The following is a 26,477-nucleotide window of genomic DNA, read 5'->3' on the forward strand; positions in this document are numbered from 1 at the left end:
AACCCCAAAAAACAAGAGGGCCATTTAGATGGCCCCTGAAGGTCGCTCACATGTTATATAGGCCCCCCAACCCCCACCAATCCAGCCCAAACGTTGGCAGGGGCCAATTTAACCAAAGGGCTTTTATTTTCACAAACTTTGGTAGACACCCCTTTAAGAAGATGTTTCATGCTAAACATCTCTAAGCTCTAGCTTCATTGGGCTATTTAAAAGAAGATTTTTTTTTAAGTTTTTACTTATACACATATAGTTAAAAAACAATGACCACCCCTGGGGTAAGGGCCAGTTTTATGACCCCAGGGTTTTTATTTGAACAAAACTTTGTAGGACACTTACTAGAATGACCCTGTTTCATGCCTAATATCTAAATCTAGCTATTTTTGGTTTTTTTTTCAAAGAGGATTTTAAGTTTTTGCTAATACAACACCTATAAAGGAAAATCAATGACCCCCTCTGGGGCGGGGGGCTAATTTTTAAACCCCAGGTCTTTTATTTGAACAGACTTTGTAGACACTCACTAAAAGATGTTTCATGCCCTTAATTATCTTAAAACTCTAGCTATTTGGGTTTTTTCAAAAAAGATTTTTTAAAAGTTTTTGCTATACACATATAAGGAAAAAATCACAATGACCCCGGGCGGGGCCAATTTTGACTCCCCAGGGCTTATTTGAACAAACCTTGGTAGACACCTATTAGAACATGTTTGAATTGCTAAAATATCTTAACCATAGCTCTTTGAGTTCTTTAAAAGAAAATTTTTTAAGTTTTTTTACTATAATGCATATATAGGGAAAATCAATGACCCCCGGGGCGGGGTCATTTTGACCCCAGGGGCTTTTATTTGAACAAACTTGGAGCACAGTAGAAATGTTCATGCCTAGAACATCTTATTAAAGAACATGTTTCATGCGTAATATCTAGCTCGTAACTCTTTTGGTTTTCTTAATAATTAAGAGTTTTGTAAAGTTTTTAATTAATGCATTTATAGGAAGAAGCAATTACCTTCCTCGTAGGCGGGGCCAATTTTGACCCCTGGCCTAATAGGTAACTTATCTTCTTTTAGCATTAATGTATATATCGAACACACTAATGAGATTGAGAGACCTATGGCTAAGATATTGTATTAGACATCATGTTCGATGGTGCATCACTAACATAGTCTTTTAGGCCTATATAGTCTGTCGTCTTGCAATGTCTTTAACACAGAACGTCAGATCTAGGATTATGGGCAATATCATTTTACGTTGAAGATGATGGCCACTGATGAGGTGACTAAAAATTTCAGTAGTGTAAATCAATATCTGCGCGGCGCTGCCAAGGGGCAGGTGCCTTATATTATGACTCTGCAACTAATAATCCACTCTAATATTGAAGTAAGGAATCTTAACATTGATTATGAACTGGAAATAGAACTTGAGTAGGATAGACACTCACTAGAAGATGTTTCAATGCCAAATATCTAAGCTTCTAGCTCTTATGGTTTTTTAAAAGAAGATATTTAAAAGTTTTTTCTTTCGGTTGCCATGGCAAACCAGAGTTCTGCATGGAATTAAAATCTTTGAACAATTTTTAAAGGTGACCACCAAAGGAACATTCCTGTGAAGTTTGGATGAAATTGGCCTTGTGGTTTATGAGGAGATGTCATTTAAAGTAAAAGTTTACGGACGACGGACGCCGGACGCCGGACGAAAAGCGATCACAAAAGCTCACCCTGTCACTTTGTGACAGGTGAGCTAAAAACCATCTAGCATAGCAAATTGAAAATTGAAGAAATACAAAAGCTGGTGTTTGAGTAAAATTGAGTTTCCCAAGCAGACAGCAAAGAATATATAATTATAGCAAAGTTTCCTGCAAGCTGTCTAAATCCATCAAATATTGGGTCATTCTGACAATGTTTTGGTCCCATGACAACTTTACATCTTTAGTGACAAAGGAAGTCCTCTTCATACAATATTTCAGGTATGTGTGAGCATACAAGTAGAACCACAGGCTTTTTATATGTTCATTCTAAAGCATTTAATATTCAGACTTTCTATATGTTAATTCAAAACTTAAAGCATCTAATATTCATTGAGCCCACAGCATTGAAAGGCAAAAGCTTAAAGCATGTTCCTGAAGCTTGAAATAAAGAGTGACAAAGTGATAAATCCAAGGCAAATTTGTATGTTATTTGTAAGTTACAAACCGAAACACTGAGGTAATAGAGTCCCCCCTTAATATTCATATTGTATCATTTGATTTTAATATCGTGAAACAGTTAGGAATGAACTACCTATAACATTTAGACAACAATCATGACAGTAACATTAACATGCAAATTAGTTTATCTATATCCTTCTGAATATTTGAAAACCTACAAAATTTGTCATAAAAATATTTTCCATTGATAAACTGTTGAAAGTCATATTAAACACAGTAGTAGAAGCTAAAAAAACCTTAAGTTCAACAGAATTATTTATCACTTAACCAGTATATCAACAACAAAAATGTACATTTGCTTCAAAGATATGTATCATCAAGATGATATTTTTTCCATTGGAAATCATCAAATAAGAATCAGATTTTCATTTTAACAACTTTTTTTTTTACTTTGTACCAACCATTGCTATAACACATGCATATTGTTGTAAATACACCAGTTGGCCATCTAATTTTGAAATATCTGAGGTCTAATTCACCGACATACAATAATAACCCATCCCCCCCCCCCCCCCCCAGCTTTCTTAACATGCACAACTCACCTCCATACTACTGTTACCTAAAATACCTACGGTATGTACTTATACATAAAACCCCTTCCCAATAAAATAAGCAATCTGAGATAATAGAGAGGAAAGATCTGAAGCATTTTTTTTCTGGGCCTAATTTTTAAAAGAGTTAAGGAAAGCAGATTATAAAGGAGACTTAAATGAAACATGAAACAATAAATCAAACAAATTATATGATGCTATATCTGTTCATAAATATATGTTTTAATATTGATATCTACAAGTAACATGGGGATGTTACAATAAAGATCACATATCATCATATTTACAAAAATCTTGTACATTTAAAAAAATAAAATTATTTGCTTGTTTAATTTGCAACTTCTAAGAAGAAAAATACGTGGGTACAAATATCTTGAAACAGTTTCTTCTTTGTTTCAACAAAATTTCAATAAAATCACATGTTTATGCATGTAAGAATACATATGTAACCATGGTAACCATGAAAACAATATACTTCGCTAAATATCTTAAATGGACTTGTCCATCACTCACACTGGACAAAACAATTCATCATTTATAGGGAAAATTTCAAAATATGTACTGACTGGACAGTGCAAAACATAAGATGGCACAGATGTTCTGCAATGGTTGCATAAGTTACCGTAATATAGTCATCGCTAGCAGGCTAAGAGTTAAATGTAATACAACAAAATATCTTTAGAATTGGCGAAAAGATGGGCAAAGTGGCAGCAATGTTACTGTTAAAATTGTTTGTTCAGGAGATTAAGTAAGATCCATTATAACAAGAACTGTCGGAGGACAGTAACGCTTGACTATTCGAAAAGTTGTCACAAGGGTATAATAATGCTTACCTATATGAATACATAAAATTGTCCAAAAAGGTACAAACCCTTCAGTAGTTATGGAGATGCCAGCTTACAAGCAAAAATTTACCTAGAATTTCTAAGTCCAAAAAGGGGCATAATTATGCAAAAAAGCAATCAGAGTTATGGGACTTGTGCCAATCATCTTAGATAATCACAGAGAACAAGTGTGTGAAGTTTCAATCCATTCCCTTCAGTAGTTATGGAGATACCAGCTTACACGCAAAAACTTAACCAAGAATTTCTTAGTTGAAAAAGGGGCATAATTATGTAAAAAAGCAAACCAGAGTTATTGGACTTGTGCCAATCATCTAAGATAATCACAGAGAACAAGTGTGTGAAGTTTCAATCCATTCCCTTCAGTAGTTATGGAGATACCAGCTTACACGCAAAAACTTAACCAAGAATTTCTAAGTCGAAAAAGGGGCATAATTATGTAAAAAAGCAAATCAGAGTTATGGGACTTGTGCCAATCATCTTAGATAATCACAGAGAACAAGTGTGTGAAGTTTAAATCCATTCCCTTCAGTAGTTATGGAGATACCAGCTTACAAACAAAAACTTAACCAAGAATTTCTAAGTCGAAAAAGGGGCATAATTATGCAAAAAAGCAAATCAGAGTTATGGGAATTGTTCAAATCATCTTAGATAATCACAGAGAACAAGTGTATATAGTTTCAATCCATTCCCTTCAGTACTTATGGAGATACCAGCTTACATGCAAAAACTTAACCACAGGGACGCCGACAAATGGGTGACTGCATTAGCTCGAATATTCTGCGAATAGTCGAGCTAATAATGAATGAAGGGTTTTGATAGTGAAGAAATTAAAAAAAATTCTCTATTCATTAGAAATTGAAATATTAAAGGAATTTCATGAGTGTGAAAATAAAATAATTGTCTAACGGAAACTGATGTTTGAGTTAGATGATTAAAAGAAAACTAAGTGAAATATGACATCAAGTTTTGTGACCAATTTGATTTTAAGCAACTTCAAAAAAAATCTGTTATTTTCATTTGTCATATAAAGAGAAATGATTTTAACATAAAAAGGTGTCAAAATATATAATATGACATCAGCATATACATCCATCTAAAAGTGCACAAGTACTGTAAGACAGAGAGCAGGAGCCTGTCTTATCAACGATTGTATAATTTTGGAAATCTTATCGAACGATTATGATCTACGATTGTCCCACTCTAGATAGTAAGACTGCCTTATTAAAGCAATTGTACATTCAACTTAGATTATAGGATTTTCATAGACGTAAGATTCTTACGCTTGCACACTGGCTTGTACTCTCCCAAAAAGGAGAACAGGTGCAGTTTAATGTCTTAGCGATCGTAGAAAAAACGCACTACCTTCTGATAATCCAATGGTTAAAGAAATCTGCGACACCCCAAAAACCGTTGATAAAATGGGCCCCTGGTCTGTTGAATTCAGTGGACACAAATAGTGACTTTCAGATGAGATCTATATACAATATTTGATAAACACTTAACATACATTTCAAACCCACAGAAAGTGTGTGAACAATCACAGTCAAAACCCACATACACATTTATCAAAACCCACAAAAGTGAACAAAAATTTCATAAAACCCATGGCAAGTTGTGAACAACTGTGAACACACAGTTTCAGACAGCACAGAAAATCGTCTGAGTACTGTACATTATTACACTACAATACCTCTCTGCATAAAATAAATACAACAAATGGCAAAAAATAGCAGCTATTAATATTTTAGTACATTAGAAATAACAAAAAAAAAAACAACAGCAAAAAGCAGTAATTAATAGATAAAAAGAAGCAATTTACGAAACACAAAGCTGTTACGATGATGTTTCACAGTTATTTACACATACATGTACATGTGACTCGAAACACTTTTAAAATTCGGCTGCAGAAGAAAAAATAGGCAAAAGCAAGGAAAGAAAGCAGGGCTGACAAGGGGAATAAAAACAACTTATTTTCATGTGCTCTGGTGACTAACTTACATGAACTCAATCCGGTGTCTTCTGCCATGCAAAAATATATAAAAAATAAAGCTATGATAGAATTACATCAGGCCATTCCCGGTGCTTGCTGTAAATGAAAACCGTTTATAATTGCTGGGATAAATTGTTTTCATCAAGCTATATGCTGATACTATTCAATATATAATATTTTACGTGGTGTAAGTATGAACTCCCATTACAAAAATTACTCATATCACAAAAAGGGGGGAGGGGTAAAAAAACATACACTTAACTTGGGTTACTTTAAAGGGGACTTTCAACTTCCTGGAATTTGCACCATTTTGAAGAAAAATGAGAATTTTGCTTGTCAACAACAATATTCTTAATTTGAAGTGTAACATAATTTATTTTACAAACAGCAAATTTCAATAGGATATTGAAAAGGCATGTTTTATGCTGGTTATATCTATTTATTAAAAAAAACTAGAAATGTGTCATCATGCCACGGATGCCCCCGCATGCAGCCAAAATTTCAAATGTTATAATATTTAGTTCCAAATTTGTTTGCACAAAAAAAAATAATATTTTTTTCATTCTAAGTTCAAAACTTTTCAATGTTAACACAAACCATTTTTATACAATGTTCAAGGCACTGAAATTTAATTCAGTCTTAACCTTTTAAAAATAGCATATTGCATATTTGTAGCCAACATAATGGCTATATACATTTCCACAAAAGTATGAGTGCTGAAACTGAAAGTTCAAAATTTTTCCAACATTCAGGAAAGATAAGTTTGTCCAAAATCATTGAACCACGACCAAATTCAAACTTAAACTGCTTATTCCTAAGATGTATCTATATTATTTTCAAAGTGAAAGGGACATAACTCTGCCAAAAAATCATCGAACCATGACCAAATTCCAACTTGACCTGCGCATTCCTTTGACATATCCATATGTCAATTTTGAGTTGAATATGTAACACTGTTGGGTTGATAATGAACAGAAACTGTAAATTTCATATCATTTTCAAAGTGAAAGGGGCATTACTCTGCCAAAAATCATTGAACCATGACCAGATTCAAACTTGGTCTGCGCATTCCAAAAACATATCCATATGTCAAATTTGAGTTGAATGTGTAATATTGTTGGGAGATAATAAACGGAAACTGAAAATTTCATATTATTTTTAAAGTGAAAGGGGCATAACTCTGCCAAAAATCATCCAACCATGACCAAATTTGAAATTGACCTGCGCATTCCTTTGACGTATCAATATGTCAAATTTGAGTTGAATGTTTAATACTGTTGGGGAGATAATAAACGGAAACTGAAAATTTCATATTATTTTCAAAGTAAAAGGGGCATAACTCTGCCAAAAATCATCGAACAATGACCAAATTTGAACTTGACCTGCGCATTCGTTTGACGTATCGATATGTCAAGTTTGAGCTGAATGTGTTGTACGATTGGGGAGATAATGAACGGAAACTGAAAATTTCATATTATTTTCAAAGTGAAAGGGGCATAACTCTGCCAAAAATCATCGAACCATGACCAAATTTGAACTTGACCTGCGCATTCCTTTGACGTATCCATATGTCAAGTTTGAGTTGAATGAGTTGTACCATTGGGGAGTTAATGAACGGAAACTGAAAATTTCATATTATTTTCAAAGTAAAAGGGGCATAACTCTGCCAAAAATCATCCAACCATGACCAAATTTGAACTTGACCTGTATTTTCTCATGACATATCAATATGTCAAGTTTGAGTTGAATATGTTGTACCGTTGGGGAGATAATGAACGGAAACTGAAAATTCCATATTATTTTCAAAGTAAAAGGGGCATAACTCTGCCAAAAATCATCCAACCATGACCAATTTCGAACTTGACCTGTATTTTCTCATGACATATCCATATGTCAAGTTTGAATTGAATGTTTTGTACCGTTTGGGAGATAATGAACGGAAACTGAAAATTTCATATTATTTTCAATGTAAAAGGGGCATAACTCTGCCAAAAATCATCGAACCATGACCAATTTCGAACTTGACCTGTATTTTCTCATGACATATCCATATGTCAAATTTGAGTTCAATATGTGCAACAGTTATTAAGATAATGAACGGAAACTGATGAGGACGGAAGGACGGAATGACGGAACAGGGTAACACTATATGCCCCTGCCATTATATGGCGGGGGCATAAAAATAGGGGGAAAATATATGTTAATGTTAATGGAAAATGGGGCTGAATTTGGCCCCAAAAAATTTGTTAAATGAGAGCCCTGGGGGTCTTAGGTAACTGGTTAGGTAATAAGCAAAAAGGTCAATGATTGCAGGAATGAATAATTGGTTGTAAATTTTTTTTCAAACAAAATATGGCATCTGATTCACAAGTCAATATCAAACAGCAATGCCTTGGCAATATTGTTTGAAAACATGTTTTTTTTCTTCATGATATCAATCATAAATAAACTGACTGTGGTTATAAAATCATTCACAACTAGGGAGCCAGTGTAATTAATTATATTCCCTTCAGTTAATGGTAACAAGAATATAGTTGACACATATCAATGCTCCCTAGCACAGCACGAGTCTCCTTTAACAGTCAGTAGATGCAGGTAGGAAATTCAATAAGTCAAGGTCAGTTAGGTTAAAATTGTCTATTTTAACCTTAGTGACCTTGACCCAACTAATATCAAGATTCCCACATATCAGATATTTAAGATATCAATTGATAAATAAAGCATTTATCAGTTAGAAAGTAGAGAAAATTATTTAAGCCTAAGTGACCTTGAACCCACTGATCTTTAACAAAAGGGCAGAGGTATGAAAAGTCACATCAAATTCAAATTCAACCTAAAGGTAGAGGATCATGCAAAGTACCTTTATACAGAAATCAGTAAAAACATGGATACGAAAAATCTACTTTCAGTCTAAGTAACCTTGACCCCTGTGACCTATAAGTACACCAAAATGTACCTGACCATTCTACTTATGTACAAAGTACCTAATTAGTATACAAAATACTTAAGATATATACCAGTATCTGTAAATAAATGAAATTGTTGAATGGTAGAGATCAAAATCTAATTCAAGCATTGGTGACCTTGACCCCTGTAATTTTCAACCCTAACCATAGAGCAGATTCCCATACAAGGTAACTACCATTCACACATCAAAACTATTGGTCAATGAATGATACTGTTATGAGGAATCAATAAGCAAGACGTATGTACATATTAAGGCATACTGTCCTTGGATGATAATTTGGACTTAACTTTACTTGGTAAAGTTCATGATGTGCCATGCTATCTCACTGTATATTGAAATCAACCAATCAATCGAAATGAACAGACAGAATGACCGAATTGCAAACCAGTAACTAAATGATCTCTCATAATTTATTTTTAAGGAGCATAAAAACACTTGTTATCATTTTGGTATAATGGTGTCCACATGTATGTAAACCAGAAATTAAAACATATTAGAGAAGCAAAAAAAAAGATGAAATAAACCAATTATGTTTTTGTTATTATTAAAGCCAGTTAGGTAAATTAAAGAATAAGGAAAGAAAATAAATTCATTAATTGGATAACATCAAACATGCTTGGTGAATAAAGTATTTATTGGCCTCACAACTACATGTAGTTAAATGTTCTATACATGTATAGTATAAAAACTGATATATTTTATACATATGTTGTTAAAGTATGTTCGAGATATAGTATACATAAGTAGGGACACTTAATAACTAATAAATACATTCAGATTAACAAAAATGTGCATACTCTTTTGAAAATTTACAAATTTCATAAAGAAATGATTATTTTAAAAGGAGTAAAAAAAGTAAAATATTGATAAAATATTCATAGAAAGATATGTTTAACAACATTCAGACAATAATTTGCCAACTCAAACAAGCAAAAATTCTTCAGTGTGCTTACATAAACTTATTTACGGCTCATAAGTTAAACTTATAAATAAATGTATGTTTTCTTTGATATAACTCAAAAGAACATTCCTTACATAAAAAACTTTCTAGAAATTTATCATTACCTAAAATAAAATATTTGTATAGAAAATATCTAAATTTAGTACATTTTATGGTTTATAAAAAAGTACAATTAAGAATATAAGGTATTAGAAAGTCTCAAATATTTTATTAGCTTCGACATTCAACTTATTAAATATTCCAGATATGAGAAAAATGGAAATGCTTGGGTGATAGTTGGATCCTTCCTGCTTTAGCATTTCAATATTTATGTTAAGTTTAAAGTATAAAAAGATAACCTTTGTTTCAATGAAAATCCTGCTTCCAGGAATAATCCTGAAAACTTCCAACCTAGAATTAAGACTGTATTATCAAATTACATAAACACACCAACTTTTGTCTGATTTTTATTTTACCTTTCTCAGTGGGAGGGGAGAGAAGACTGTCGTTGGCAGCTAGAAGAAATTTGAGCAGTGTTTCCCACGTCTCCCTAGTCAACATGGCCGATTCTTTAGCGACACTCTCTATAGTTCTCAACACGCGATGACACATCAATGCCTGTCTCTTCACTAGATCGGCTCCTAAATAAGCATGTATACTTTCAATTTATTACACGTTTTGGTAATTTCAACATTTTAAAAGACATCATTGTGGCTGCTTGGCTGAGTGGTTAACACATCAGACTAGTAATCTAATGATTGCTGGCTGCATGTGTTCAAACCCCATCAGCAGCAAGCTGTTGCTTCCTTGAGCAAGTAACTTTACACTCATTTATAAGTAGTGGTTAGTTCAAGGAATAACTTCAAGAGTGTTTCAATAAGCATACAGCTTCCAACTAATTTTTACTAAATCAAACTAAAATAATTTGTATAAACTAAACTATAAATGACTTCATCAATGGTTCATTAATATTCTGTTACAGACTAAAAATTATCAAATAGATAAATGAATAAAATAGCTGTTCAATATTTCATCAAGTAAAAAAAAACTTTCCAAAACAAATGTGTTAAATCTAATTATCATCTTGTGTGACAATACAAGCGGAAGTTCAGATTCAAATACATTTGTTTATCATATAATTTAACTAGAAAATGGAAATTTGAATAACTCTCAAAATAAATGCTTTAAATACAATGAACATTCGGTGCAAAAAATAGTTGTTTCTCCTATTACATAAAACATTAGCTACAACTATTTTGCACTAAGATTTAAATATAATTTCACTTAACCAAAACCACCATGTCAACATACCGGAGCCAGATCTTGGCACAAACAGGTTCAGCAGATGATGTAACATATCCTGGGCATATGGGTTCGGGTCCTCGGTCACTGGTTTGGGTACTGACAGCTTAGGGCTTGTTAGGGCGGACAACCATTCACAGTACACATTGACACAGTCCTTAATAGTCTCGTTTTCAGACAAAGGTAGACTCAGACCATAACATAACACCTGTAATAAGGAAGCACATATTCTTATAGTCCTTCAAATAAAAGCTGGAATAATAATTTTCAAAAACTTCATTCCATGAACTTGCTGTTCTTTTTTATTTAGATTAATATAGCAAATGTAAACTGCCATGTTGGTAAAGCATACAGCATTAAGGATCTTTCCTTTTTCCGACTTCCTATTATTTGATACTGCAAAAGTAGAGATGTTGTACAGATCAATATCTATCAGATAGATAGCTTTATATACATTTAGGATAAATTTGCAATTACTAAATCACATGTAATTGAAATCAGAGTAAAAGTTCAATAATAAGCTGTGTTTTATTTATTAGAATATGCTCTGAAACGATTCTGGGGGGAAAAATACATTGAAATTTTCACCAGAGACAAGATGAGATGCACATTTTAAGAGATAGGAAATTCAACAACTAAAAAATTATAATATTACATAATTATTCTTTGAATGGATTTCTTAACAAACTTTCTTATTGAATTAAGGTACCTCCATAGTCCATTTCACCTCAGAATGAGATTCTAAATTGCTGGGATCACATGTATTGACTGTAATACTGAGATTCTGTGAGATATGCCTGACAACACTACATGCCACGTCCTTTCCAACAGCAGAAGGGAACTTGTGCAGTACACTTCTGTTTGTTTTGTCAAACTGTATCTCATCTTGAAGTGACGCCCAATCTGCATACATTGTTACTCACTGGTAACTCTCTCCACTGAGAATAATAAGTCACACTCTCTATATCAAAACACCCATTCCACCTCTATCTGAAATATATAGGTTCACCAATACGATAATTATGATAGAATCCACCATTGGTAGGATTTAAACCCCTACACCACATTTAAAGGTACCAAAAATTACTACAGCCTGTGGCATTTTAAAAGAAGTGACTAGCCTTGTGATACACACACATACTTCATTAGTCATAGTAAATAATTAAGTAAAGTATTAAGAATATGCAAAAACAAGTTCATTAACACACAAACTTTACAACAAGCTCAGCGCTTATTTTTCTATGGGGAAGTCAAAGACAGGGACCACAAGCAGCTATAGACTACAATTACATGTGTGTATTTAAAAGGAAATCAAAGAAAAAACAATTAAATATACAGGCCTGCTTTGTGAGGCAAATACCTGACATCACTATTATTCAGGTTTTTTCATTATTATACTACAAATTCCTAATTAGATTTGCTTCATTTGCCTTATTGACTCAACAATGCATAAACGTTCAAGATTTTTGCTCATTCAACTGGGAGTCGCACAATTGTAAGTACATATTTTTACCTCTTCAACTTTAGACATGTTTTGCATATGGAAAAACATCAAAATTTATTTGCATAAGTTGCGAAATCTAGTTCAAAGTTGGATGCTTCATAGCTGCATAGATTCATGTGCCTTTTGTTTAAAAAAAAAGAAAAGCAGTTTAGCAATAAGCACCGACAAATATAATTCATACAATGAATTTAGACATAAATTTTGCCATAAATTCTATTTCTTGATAGTTTGGATTCGCAAGTTTGCCCTTTGTACATAATTTGGTCAGGAAAAATAATCTTAAGTTTTGTAAGATTAGACTCCCTATGCAGTACTTTCCAGCTTCCCTTGAAATTACGAGAAATACTCGTAGCTTAAAGCATATAATTGGGAACCAGCAATTAAAATGGCCAAAGAATACAGTGACTTATTTGAATAACAGTACAAATTACGGACAGGATGGACCATGAGACAGGGCGGACTGTACCAGGACGGCCCATATGTTTGGACGGGGCAGATCATATCTTGGGACAGGGCGGATCATGACTCGAGAAGAGGCGGACCGTGATTTAATGTAATAAAAATATTCAAATATTGCCATTTCTTTTTTTCTTCTTTTAATATCATTATAAACATATACATATATTAATGCAGTTTATTTATTTAGAACAAATTTGTTTAATGAAATTATTAAAAACATAATCGAGTTGGACATTATGCAGGTGATAACTGACCAATTATTGGGATATTACATGTCTTTGTTTGATAAATAATAAGAGACTAAAATTTTACATAATAATACAATACAGAAAAGGCTTGTTATTCACGTCTGACATTTGAAACACAATACAAAAAATAGCGTAAAATGATGATGAGTGGCATTACAAAAATAAACACCAAAGATAGAAAAAATTAACATCGCACACAGAAAAGATGACTTATCTATATATATGACAGATATACTAAAACACAATGACGAAGTCAGACAAACATATATACATGTACAAAACTTAAAAAATGCATGTATATATCGATATATTTAAATTTTAACATATATTCATACACACATATAATATAATGCACAATTATATACTATTATATTCACTATCATATTTATAAATTATCATTATTCCTCTATACAGATTAAATGTTATGATTGGTATATATAGTAAGATAATTCTGTCAAGTATTTTAATATCAGCACAAAATATATGTTTTTGCTAAAGAATAACTGTTGAACTTGAAGTCTTTCGATAAAAACAGAAGCAGTGTATGAAATATGAATGACAATGTTATAAATAAAAATGGAAATTAAATGATTAACAAAATTTTGTTTCTTCTTCTTCCAATACTGTACATAACCCACTCTGGGGCATTGACTTACAGGGTGTATGTACAAAGTGTTGTGCGGCTAATAAGTGCAGATTTAAAAGAAGAACATGTTAAAAATAAAATCAACTCCGGCATATTAGGGCCCCATGATTAGTCCTCCCTTGAGGGCCTCAAGGTTGACTGCTGTGGCTAGGTGCTCTGGAAGCTGGTTCCACAGGCGGATGGCCGAAGGTACAAAGGAGAACTTCATGGTGTCTGTTCTGCAGAATGGGATATGGAATCTGTGTCCGTAGCCATGGCCACCAAGTGTCAGGGCCTCAGGGGGTAGAAGTACTGTGCAGCTGGGATGGCTATGAGGTTGTGCGTGATCCTGTAGACCATCACTAGCTTGGCATTGGAGTGGCGATGCTGTAGAGTTGGCCAGCCTAGGTCTGTCATCATTGCAGTGGTGCTGCTGGTAGTTTTGTAATCGCCTTAAACGAATCGGGCAGCTCCCCTTTGGACAGGTTCAAGCTGGTTGATGTTGGTGGCTGTGTGTGGGTCCCAGACTGTGTCTGCATACTTCAGGATTGGTCTAACAAGGGTCTTGTAGGCCTGGGCCTTGATGTCTTGTGGGCAGCTTGTGATGTTTCTTCTAAGGAATGATAGAGTTGTTGGCCTTATCTGACATCCGCGTTCATTAACTTTGCATATTTTCATGTTATTCTTTAAAGCATATAGACAGGACAAACAACATTATACCCTTCTTCATGAAATGGTTAGAGTCAGTGTACCCGGAGTCGTACACTTTTTTAAGTAAAAATAAGAAAATTATCTTATAGTTAAAAATTCTTCTTATAATTGATATTATTTTGAAAATTACATGCTTTGCCCATAAAAACTGATGACCAAAACGTTTCTATCTTAAGTATGTCATACTTCTAGGCGCACTTTTTTTCAAGCAACAGGAATGGGCCAAATATGATAAAAAGTGGACTCGGTTCCGCACACATGGCCATTTTTATACTTAAACTGTGTGAAAGGTTATTTTACATCTTAAACATGTGTTATAAATTATTTAACATCTCTAAGTCCAGATAAGTTATATTTTTTTGAATATTGTCAGGACTTCAAATAAATTTAATGCACATTCTTACTACAGTATACAAAAATTTATTTCCAAGCATAGTAGCACAAAGAAAACATGTAACAGCAATTGAAATATACTTTTTACCACTTGTAGGTAGTAAAGACAGACATAAAACAATATTATTGAACTTTTTTTCATCTGTTTACTACAGTTTAGTTATGATTTGTTTGATTAAGAGTTTGGTATCATTTTAAACAAAAGAATCAAGGTGAAATGACTTGACGTTTGGTAGTTGGGAGAAGTTAATTCATGTGCATATATTTCATAACTAACAGCAAATTTGCCATTACAAAAACATACATTTCTTTTCAAATATATATTTTATAATGATCTTAACATTAAAATAGAAATTAGCATGGTTTACTTGCTGAATAAGTTGTTTTTATGTGCGTCCTACACAGCCACATACATTTATTTACATTTTCGTCTGCACTCTCCACGAGAGGCTGGGGTGTAAGATCCCAGATTATGTCATATCCTGTTGGAAACGCCTGCAGGACAGGGCGGACCGTACCAGGGCGGACTGTGACTCCAGACTAGGCGGACCTTATTTTGGGACAGGGCGGACCGTCACTCGAGACGAGGCGGACCGTGATTTAAAAAAGTATTTATATGTGGATTAATGTAATAAAAGTATCAAATTATTGATGTTTTTGTTTTCGTATTAATATTTAAATGTAAATATAAAAGTAAAAATATAAAATAAGTTTTAAAAGTTCATGTGTAATTGTATATTAATTTGCTGAATGGACGATGTAATTCAGACAAAACACAAAACACTTATGATATAAACTAGATTACAGTAGTTATATAAAAAATAAGTATGATATTTAACTTTATTGTTCCAGGAAGCTTGTGACATACCTATGATACAAACTGGTGAAAGAATCCAAACTTAGAAGAATTCGACGAAAGTCCACAAGAACTACCAGTACAATCTAAATAAATGAAGCTATGGACAGAATATTCCAATAAGACTCTTTCAACAAAGAAATTTCTAGATAGTTATGCCAGACGTTACTATATACGGTCCTTTATAGGAAAGAAGTGCTTTTGTGTGTGTGTGTGTGTGTGTATAAATATATATATACATTGTATATGAATGTTCAATGTACGTGAATATATTTGATGTTTTGAATTGTTACATGTTCATCATTTCGTTTCCGTATATCTGTATCTTATATCATGTCATGTAATTTTATCTTGTATTAATTGGTATTGTAAATAATGTGTTGTGATGTAAAATTTTTATATAAAATCGTCATTCGTCATCACTGTGTGCATCGTAATACAAACTGTAAGTCTTTGATGTGTTTTATTGTTTAATAAATTCTATTTCAGTGTTCTTTTTATTCCATGTGTCTGTGCTTATTATGTAAATTTTTAATAAAATAGTTTTGTTCTTTAAATATGTCACTTCATTTTTTGTTATTGTGTTGGTAATAGGACATTTCGGACCATGGACATTTCGGACCAGACACTTCGGACCAGATTTTGGGACACTTCGGACCATATTTCGGGACATTTCGGACCAGATTTTTGGACATTTCGGACCATGTGTTGGACATTTCGGACCATCAGTTAGACACTTCGGACCATTGTTTTGGACATTTGGGATCATGTGTTAGATACTCTGGACCATTGTTTTGGACATTTCGGACCAGATTAAATATTATTTTTATTATTATGCATCCAATTATTCTATAAACTAAAGAGTAGCTTTTATATAATATGAGACACCATGGAATGATTCTTCACCTATCCGATTTTAGATTTTATATATTTTTCCAATAGGCCTATAAAATGAAGAAATTAAGGGGGAAAAAAACGACAAAAAAAAAAACCAAAAAACAAGCAAATGATTTTGGCGACACACGTTTGCAAACAATTTATTATAAAAAGTATATACAAAAAACATGACGAAAATATAACTTTTTTCAGTTTGTAAGCTGTATAAGTTATGAAGATGAAATCAATTTCTACATTGTGTTATATTGCAGTCTGGACATAAAGTTTTGACAATTAATCCATTTGTTTGTTGTTTAGGCCTGTTGTTGATCAAAACTGTACTTTAATCGCATTCCAATCAAACCAATCAATTTAAATATTTGTTGTCAAATTAGGTAAAAATTACAATACCACGGATTTATATCTGTGACAATACATACTTCATTAATTGAGTGAAAGGTGACACATACGAGTTCTATTCAGCAATTAAAACGTATGAAAAACTGCATTGACAAGGATGTCGTTGTTCTTAATTACAGTAACCTGCCAGAACACAATCTAACTTGTGTAAAAATTTACTCTAAATGTACGTAAATCAATTTCAAAACACCCTGAAATTAAAAATAATCATATATAAAAAAGGAATTATAAATGGTCTGTTGGAAAAAAAAGTTCTGGTCCGAAGTGTCCCCATCATGGTCCGAAATGACCATCACATGGTCCGATATGTCCCAAAATCTGGTCTTAAAATGACCAAAAATCTGGTCCGAAGTGTCTGGTCCGAAACGTCCCTGGTCCGAAATGTCCGTAATTCATTGTGTTGTATTGCAAATAATTTTAATGTGATGTAATTCATTATCATCGTTATTTCGTGTATTGTACAACAAAATATATGTTTTTATGTGTCTTATTGTTTAATAAAGTTTATCAATTTTAGCAGCGTTAGCGACCTATACAAACAATGACATTGTAATATCCCGATAATTGGTCAATGATCACCTGCGTAAGTTGACGCAGTAACAAATAATTTCTTGAAAAAAAAAGTATTAAACTACTCTAGTATATATGTAACTTATGTTACATAGCAGGGTTCTCACTAGGACTTTAAAACATGGAGTCCATGGACTCCCAACCCTGAAAAAGTTGGAGTCCAAAAGTGCGTCACAATTAATATCTTTACAGATTAGTCATTAAATGCTCACAATAGCATTGCTGATATTTTGAATCTTCAAGAGACTTCCAAAGTTTATAGTTATTCAAAAGAAACTCTGAACTACATAGTATAATTACTGTTTTGTTGTTAATATTTATTATGAAATTATTTAATTATAATGCATCAACACATGGAAATCGTTTTTTTTTCCACTTTTATACCAAATCAAATTTTATTCTGGTTAAATAAGTCCACTCTAAAGACAAAAAGTTTATATTTGTAAAAAAAAACGTAAATGTATACAGTATAGGCAGCGTTTAGCGGAATGAATAGGAAAATCCTGTACGGCTTCAAACAGTGTGTAAGAGATTCATCCGATCGACAATTATTTTAGCAAATATCTTCAAAAGGGGGCAAATTGAAGATCGATATTTAAAGATTTAATGTTGATTAAATAATAAAGGAACAATTCATTCGCATGTTTGGCTTGGAAATCGCGAATTTTTGCGAAATTTTAGGGTTTCTGGCGAACGTGAAATCGCCGATGTTCGGGATCAATTTTCGGATAGAATCTAAATATCAAGGAAAAGCGTATGTGTATTTTGGTTTGTTGTCCTGGCATTTCGGCACAATATCTTAAATTCTTAATAGTCTTATCGAAAGTTTTTGCAAGAATAAAACTAAAGCAAAATTGTGCCTAGAAAATGCCGAAAATATTCGACAATCATTCAAAATTACACTCATTTATAATTTGAGAAAACAGTCTTTAAACTTGCGGCGTAAATAGTCGATAATTTTATCCTTTTGTCGGTAAAATTGCTAATTTCCAATCAACTGTTGATCAAAGATATAAAATTATCACCTCGTGTTATATCTGGTACATGTACTGTACAGCGCGTGTTTACATTAGTCTGATCACTATTGCGTGATAATGATCGTAAGCGTTATCGCTGATTGGCTAATCGCTTCACGGGTCGATGTGCAAAGGACCGCCTACCTATAGACTGACACGCGCTGACGCATTTGTGTATTTCTGGTTGTAAACAATCGGTAATGTTTATGCGTCCCCAGGCAAAATTTAGCGTACGTGGAATCCTTGCTCTGAAATATTTGCGTCCAGCTGTAATAAACATGCGTACCGGGACGCCGAAATAAGCATCCCCGAGAACCCTGCATAGAAGGGTTTACATTGAAATATTATAAAAATCATCCACAATTAATTCTGAATTAAATATTTAAATACTTTTTAAATCACGGTCGGCCTCGTCTCGAGTGACATCGTCAATTCAGCAAATTAATATACAATTATACACATGAACTTTTAAAACTTATTTTATATTTTTACTTAAATATTAATACGGAGAACAAAAACATCAATAATTTAATACTTTTATTACATTAATCCACATATAAATACTTTTTTAAATCACGGTCCGCCTCAACTCGAGTGACGGTCCGCCCTAACTCGAGTGACGGTCCGCCCTGTCCCAAAATATGGTCCGGCTAGTCTCGAGTCATGGTCCGCCTTGGTACGGTCCGCCCTGTCCGTAATTCGTTGGAAACATGCCAGTTCAGTGAAACACAAATGAAAACTGAATAAATTCATTTGAATTTTCAAGAAAAAATGAAAAATGTGCGGGACCGGGTCCTGTGCGGAACCGGGTACTACACTGACTCTAGTGATTTTGCACTTCTAAAAATTTTTACATTTAATTTGCTTTGTAAAGACTGCACAGTTGCCTGTGTATTTCAAGCATGTATATGTAACAAGAAGCTTTACCTTTCTATCTTGTTGCACTTATTTACAATGCAAATTGTTTCATGTGTTCAATAAAATCATAAATTGAAAAACCAGAAATAAAAAATTTTAGGTTCTGGAAAGCCGCTTATAACATCATCAAAACTGAAGCAATGTAAATCACCCTACCATACCATGCATTATAAACGGACCTACTTAAGTCCGGTAGCCGTACCCTTGAATTAAACAGAGTTCTGGTCTCAAGTGTCCCCATCATGGTATTACATTACTATACAAACTTTTTAATTTTTCATGAATATTGTTTTACTTAAATAAGAAACATATTATTATATCTATGTTATACATTAATTAAAAATGATATTGAACTTTTAGATTGTTTTTTCCTTTTTTATTACAAAGCTAACATCTATCTACATTTACATGCATCTGTACGCTAAACTGTCAAACTTGACATTTCTTTAACGGTGCGCAAGAAAAAAGAATAAAGAGAAATAAAAAATAGGAAAGAAAGAAAAAGGACACGGACACACTTTTTGCTAGATAGAAATTAAAAAGAAAAGAAGTAGCAGAAAATAGTTGTACAGAGTTACTTTTCAACCATCTAGGCAAGGCCAATACAGCTTCAGTGGCGGTGCCCAGGTCCGAGACCCTGCTGGCATAGGTCAAGCCCTTCATTTCTCGGGGGGTACTTTCGTAACTGTGCATGTAAGCCCCTTAGAAAGGTTTTAGTCTAGACAGCTTCATTCTTGAGGGATGTCAAAGAATAGCTCAGCAACAGGTTCTGCAGATTGTTCCACAGAGGAATACAACGAGGAAGAAGCGTGAAACTTCATTACTTTAAAATGGACGTGAATATTGCAGGTAATCGGGGTACTGTGTGGCGACCTTGGTCTAAAGTTTAAGATGGGGTGTTTAAAGAAATTTGCCCCTTGATCATATTCCAACAAGTTGGGTTTGATGATTTTGTAGTTGAACATAATGAGTTGGATCTTTTTGACGACGGTTGTTTCCCAAATGTTTCCCAGTTTGATGTTTGTAGCAATATCTGAGACGCTGCTCGTATTAGGGTACTTTGTTGTAATGAAAGCCGTGGCTGCCCTCTGTGGGCGGGTACCTTTTTCTCCCTTTATGTATCCCTGTTTATGTGATGGGGGTTTCAAATAGTCAGCATTATTCTAATTTAAAGGATGGGAAAAAAAAACTTATGTAGGCTTTTTGGTTTTAGTTTCACAGCTTGTTTTTCCCCAATTACTTTTTTGGGAAACCCTGGGATGTTTTTACTTTTTTGGGTGATTTTGTCAATCGTTTTTCCAGCCAAGGTTTTTATTGTAAGCCCCAACCTAAGTATTTCGATGCCCTGTTTTTTTAAAACCAGAGTTTTCCCTTTTTCAGGAATATTTGGGCCCGGGAAAAGAGTTTTTCACCTGGTTATTTCGTAGGACGCTCCCTTTCCCTGAGGGTAAAGTCCATCCCCAAAATGGGGGGAAAAACTTTTGATTCTTAGGGATTTAAAGGGAAAATAAAGTCTTTGAAAAATAACGAGCTTTGAGAGTGCCCCCTTTTGGAAAGGTATTTATAAATTTATAAGGAACAAAAGTGGCCCAAGCACTGCCCCGGGGGGGACCCCGTTTTAACGACGGGGCCCTTTTCAGATGACTGACCTTGGCCCAAAATTTATTTGGGTGCGGCCTTTTAAAGAAGGAAAAGACCCTTTGGGGAGAGCCCTCCCTCGAAGACCAAAATAAAGGGCCCTTTTTTGGGGGGTTTTCTGACGTGGCCCCCCGGTAAAAATTGTTTTGTTTGAAGTAAAATATAAATCATTTTCTGTTGGACCCCCTTGTCAAGTGTTTTTTGTAAAGTCAGCCAAGGGTGAGGATTTGATTTTCCCGAAAGCTCCTCCTTGCTCTGAACCCCATGTTGGCCATGTGTATGATTTTAGCCCTTTCCCAGGTTTTCAGGGTTTGGGGCACAAGACATTTCAGCAACTTGCAGCATTGGCTTGTAAAGGGAGAGGGTCGGTGTTTGAAAGGATTTTTCCCTTTGACCTTTTTTGTAAAAATGCGGTGACATTGGCTTGGCTCCATTTCCGTCCGTTCCTTACCCCCCTTCCCATGGGGGTTTGGGGAAGATAAATGGGAAAGGTTGGGGCCAACCAGAAAGCACAGCCCCCAGTGCTGGGAATTTACGGGACCTGAACCCTTCCCTTTTTGGGGGTTAGTTGAGTAGCCCCTCAAGTTTTTCCCCTCTCCATTGATCTTATGGTTGTCCAACCCGGGAAAGGTGTTTCCAACTGATCAAAAGCATAATTGCCCTTTAAAATTTTGGGGTTTTACTTATTTAAATTGAATTCATTTTCAAAAAAACGAACAAGTAAATATTACAAAAAGTTACTTTTTTTAAACAAATTTTTTAACTATTTTTTCTTTAAATTTATTATACTTGTACTTTTAAAAAATTGTATAATAATCCCACATGGGTTCAGTTTTTTTGGGTTTTAAAAATAGAAAGACTCTGTGTTAAAATGTTAAACCCCCGGGCAAAATATTTTTGTCAAACCAAGATTAAACGGATTTTAAAAGAAAAGTATTTTTTATAATAAAGTCAGGTTTAAAATAGATAAATACAGAATCCCCAAAGAAACCCAACGGCAAAATTGAAAAGGTTTTAGGGTCGGGGTTTTTTTTAGGCCCCGTTTTTGGACCCGGTACTGGAAAGTGCAAGTTAACCCTCCACGCCCCCTAGCACCCGGGTTAAAACCCCAATTCAACATTTTAAACATGGAAAGTAAAAAATTTAATTTAGAAAAATCCCGCGGGGTGTGTTCATTCCGGCGGTTATAAAAAGGAACTTCAAAAGTGACCCCTTTCGGGCCCTTTTTTATGAAAGGGCGTAATTTCCCCCAAATTAAAAAAAATTTAAAAGAGAAAAATGGGCAGAAATAAATAATTTTGAAAGGGGGAGAGGTTATGAAGGCCCCGCATAAACACAAAAAGACGTCAAACGACCAAAAAGGGCCCAAACCCCAGGGGAGAGGGAGTTTTTTTTGAAATATTTCCCCCTTAAAAAAGGAAAATAGTATTATATTTAAAAAGGGGTGGTTCCCTTTTGGGTGGTTCCCGCCAGTGTATTAAATTTAAATAACAAAAATTTAATTTATAATGGGAAATAAATTTATTTATGAAAGCCCTTTAATTTATTTTCCCCAACCTTTTTTTCTCATTGTAAAAAAAGGTGTTTGAAATTTAATTAAAATATTTGTAAATGTTTTAAAAAAATTTGGTAAAAAACAGCAAAAAGCCCCCAAACTTCACCCAAATATGAAAGTTTTTGGGGAAAATTTTCAAGGAAAAACCTAAAAACCCAAAAAGAAAAAGGGGTTCCATTTCCAAAAAATTCAATTAGGGGTCCCCCTTTCCCTGGGCAAACCCAAAAAGGGCAAAACACAAAAAAAACGGGCGTTTAAAAGTTTAATTTTAAAACAAAATCATTTTCCCGAAACGTAAAAATTTCTTTCATGAAACGATGCGGAAAAAGGTTAAAGAGGGGTTTTTTAACCAGTATCCGAAAGAATCTTTTAAATTTTAAACAACAAAGTTTAAAAGGTTTACAAAACCCCAAAAACTTAAAAAGCTGCACCCAAATTAAACCCTTTAAAACAAAAACATTGTTTTACCCACTTTTTAAAATAAGGGAAAAAAGTTTCAAACCCTGATGAGTCTCAAAGACTAAACTTTTAAAAAAGGGAATTTCCCGTAAATCTTTTTCCCCAAATTTCCCCCCTCCCTTGCGTCCTTGGGGGTAAAAAGAACCCCAAACAAAGATCAAACTATCCCTTTATTTCCCGAACCCAAAAAAGGAGCAAAAAGGGAAATTTAGAAACTTCTCAAAAACCTAAACCCTTTAATGGGCCCGGTACGGAAAAATTAAAACCCAAATTTTTTTCTCAAAACCCACTTTTCCCAAAAACTCCTTTTCCCAATTTCCCAGAGGTTATCTTCCCAAAAAATCCACTGATAAGGTCGTTGCCAAACCAATGGAAAACTGCCCCCTGTAGCCCCCAAACTTCAAGAAAGGCGATTTGGGGGCGTCCCTGTCAATTATAGGCCTTTTTTTTGGCATGTGTTCTGTGTTTAAAGGGGATGGAAAAACATAGGTTTTTCCTCCATTGCTAAACAAATTACCATCCCTAACATCCTCTACCACCTCCAAAATTTTTTCAGGGAAAAAAGGTTCCCGGGGTTACGCAATTGGGAAGTTTGGGAAAAGACCTGGGCAATAAAATATGGGGGAAAAAAAAAAAAAAAGGGAGTTTTTTTCTTTTAGATTTTTGTAAGGCTTTTTGAAAAAGGCAGCCATGGGTTTAGCAAGTATTGGGAAATACAAAAATTTGGGAAAGGAGGTCCCGGGGGATTAAACTAAAAACTATGGTCAGACCTCTAGCATCACGACATGCTTCACTCCCCTTTAAACCTTTTGAAAACTGGGAAATCAGGGACGTATGATTTGGAAGTTATCCCTTTTTCTATTTGATTCAAAATGGTCTTTTTTGCTATCCCTAAAGAGAATATTTAACCCCCTGGGTTTTTAAAAATTTATGAAAATGGCCCTTTTCCCTTTTGTTATAAATTTTTTTCACAGCCAAAATTCAGACTATTAAAATTCTCATTTTTTTTTTGGACGGGGATACCCTGGAAACCAAAACCCAACCCCCCGTTCCCTACTTTCCCCCCCCCAGGTTTTAGTGGGGCGTTTCTTGCATCAAACTTTATCACCCCAGTTTTTTTAGCTCCGTTTTTAAAAATTTTAAAATATTTTTATCCCCTTTTTAAAAAACTTTTTAACTTTTTGGGGTTTTTTTTCGGGAAAAATGTCTACGTTCCCCCCGAAGGGGGTTTTAAAATAATTTAAAGGAAAAGAAGGAAAAAAGAGGTTACGGTTTTTTTTTCCCTAACCCATCCCAAATTTTTGGTAAAGGATTTAAAGAATTTTTTTTAAGCAAATTTCAAAAAATTTTTACTTGGAAAATTTGAGAAAAAAGTGATTTTTTTGGGGAACCAAAAAAACGAAATAAGTCTTCCCCTTTTTAAAAATCTGGGGAATATAATCACAGTAGGAAAAAGGGCGAAATGGGGAGAAGAGATCCCCTTGGGTTGTTTAGGAAAAGAAACCCAGCCCAAAAAAGTCAATAATTTGGGATTCGTATTTCCTAATTTACCGGTTTTTCATAAATTTTGATAATTTTTGTAAAGTTTGGTTTGGATAAAAAAGAATTAAAAACTATTCATTTAAATTTTGAAAAGGGCTATATTTTTAAAAAAATAAAATTTTTTTTGCAGGGTTTTAATTTGGGTTCTTTTTAAAAATTTTTTAAAATAATCAAATATTAATTCCCATGAGGGAAAAAAGGGAAAAAAAAGTAGAAATCACTGAAAACACTTTGGGAAATAAGTTTGAAACCCTTTCCCCCAAAAAGGGGCAATTTGAAAAATTTTCCTTTTTCAAAAAAAAACCTTTTCCCTTTCAATTTTTTTAAACTTTGGCCCATTTAAAAATATTAAAAAATTTTCAAAACTTATTTGGAAAAAGTTTAAAAATGGGAATTCCTTTAAAAAAGAAATCCTGTCTTTAAATTTCTTTTTAAAACACAAAGGGACATTTCAAAATGAAAAATTTTTATTTTTTTTTGGGTTTTTAAATTTAAAAATTTAAAAATTTTTTAAAAATCTTTTCAATTTTTTGGTTTTTAAAACCCAAAAAATTTTTTCCAAAAAATTTTATTTAAAAACTTTTTTAAAAACCAAAACCCGGAAAAAACCTTGGGGTTTCAAATTTTATTTAACCTTTAAAAAAGTCCAAAATTTACTTTCCATAAAAAGGGGTTTCCCCAAAACCCCCAAAAAGGAAAAAAGGGGCACAAACCCCTTTCTGGCCCCCATTATCTTTTGCCTTGGGGGGGGGCCCAAAAAGGCTATTTTTTTAGCAAAATTTTTACCAAAAATTTTGGAAAAGGTTTTTTTAAAAAAATTTAGGCCAAAAAAAGGGGGGGGGGCCGGGAAGTGCGTTGTTTTTAATTTGGAAATTTTAATTTTTTTTTCAAAAGGGCCAGATAAAAAAAATGCAAAATTGAAATATAAATTAATTTTGAATAAATTTTAAAAGTTTTTTTCCCTTTTTTCAAATTTTTTTTAATTTTTAAAATTTTGAGTTTAAAATTTTGGGTTTCCCCTATATTCTTGGAAGCCAAGTAAACCTTTTGCAAAAAATTTAAAAGGGGAAAAGTAAAAAAAATTTTTTTTTATTTTGTTTTAAACAAATTTTAATTAAACTTTTCCAAAAAAGGCGAAAATTTTTTAAAAAAAAAACAAAATTGGAAATATTGAAAAATGCCCCAATTTGTTAAAAAATCCCTTTCCTTTTGGTAAAAAATTTTTTCAAAAATAAATTTTTTTAAACATAACGATTAAAAATTTTTGTTGTTTTTAATTTTTTTATAACCAGTCCAAAATTTTTAAAAATGCAAAAACCAAAATTTGGAAAATATCAAAATTTTTTGTAAAATTAACAAAGGTGAAAATTTTAAAAATTTAAAATGTTTTTAACCCGGGTAAAAATTGATTTTTAAATTTTAAAAAATCGCCCGGGGAAAACCCCAATTTTTTGCAAATTAAATAGCTAAAAAGGCCCCTTGAAATTTTCCCCCAAAAAAGTAACAGTTTTTTTTTTAACCGTGGAAACCCCCCTGAAAAAAGGGAATTTGGGGGGAAAATTTTAAAGGGGTAAAAAAAAAGAGGCAAAAAAAAAAAAAACTCTGGGTTACGTAAAATTAAAAGGGGCTTTAAACGCCCCAGTGTTAGAAAATTTTTGGCACCTGAATTAAAGAACCCGGGACCTCGGAAAAAAATTTTTCCTGGTTGGTTTAAGAAAGGAAGGCCCAAAATTTTCCCTAAAAAAAGGGTTTAAACCTCACAAACAAAAAATAGGTTCCTTTTTTCCTTAAAATTAATTTAAATTTTTTGCATCACTGCAAAACTTAAATTTAAAATAAAAACTTTTTGTGAAACCGGAAAAAAATTTTTCAAATTTTTTTAAAGGGGTTTT

At 33.3% G+C, this 26,477-nt stretch overlaps 1 protein-coding gene across 1 annotated transcript in view; it reads right to left on the bottom strand.

The window, feature by feature from the left end:
* LOC132729583 (ral GTPase-activating protein subunit beta-like) overlaps window positions 1-19,530 on the bottom strand; it is a 55,576-nt gene extending 36,046 nt beyond the window's left edge. Inside the window, exons 1-5 of the mRNA XM_060715365.1 lie at window positions 19,401-19,530; window positions 11,505-11,785; window positions 10,805-11,003; window positions 9,970-10,134; window positions 5,456-5,614 (exon numbers count right to left, since the gene is read on the bottom strand). Of these exons, the coding sequence (XP_060571348.1) occupies window positions 5,456-5,614; window positions 9,970-10,134; window positions 10,805-11,003; window positions 11,505-11,708 (727 nt within the window). The 5' untranslated portion in view covers window positions 11,709-11,785; window positions 19,401-19,530. The remainder of the gene's footprint in view (window positions 1-5,455; window positions 5,615-9,969; window positions 10,135-10,804; window positions 11,004-11,504; window positions 11,786-19,400) is intronic.
* Window positions 19,531-26,477: the final 6,947 nt, after the last annotated feature.

Source organism: Ruditapes philippinarum, unplaced genomic scaffold (assembly GCF_026571515.1).
Source record: "Ruditapes philippinarum isolate M1 unplaced genomic scaffold, ASM2657151v2 ctg9_1_1_1_1, whole genome shotgun sequence".
In the NCBI taxonomy this organism is placed as follows: Eukaryota; Metazoa; Mollusca; class Bivalvia; order Venerida; family Veneridae; genus Ruditapes; species Ruditapes philippinarum.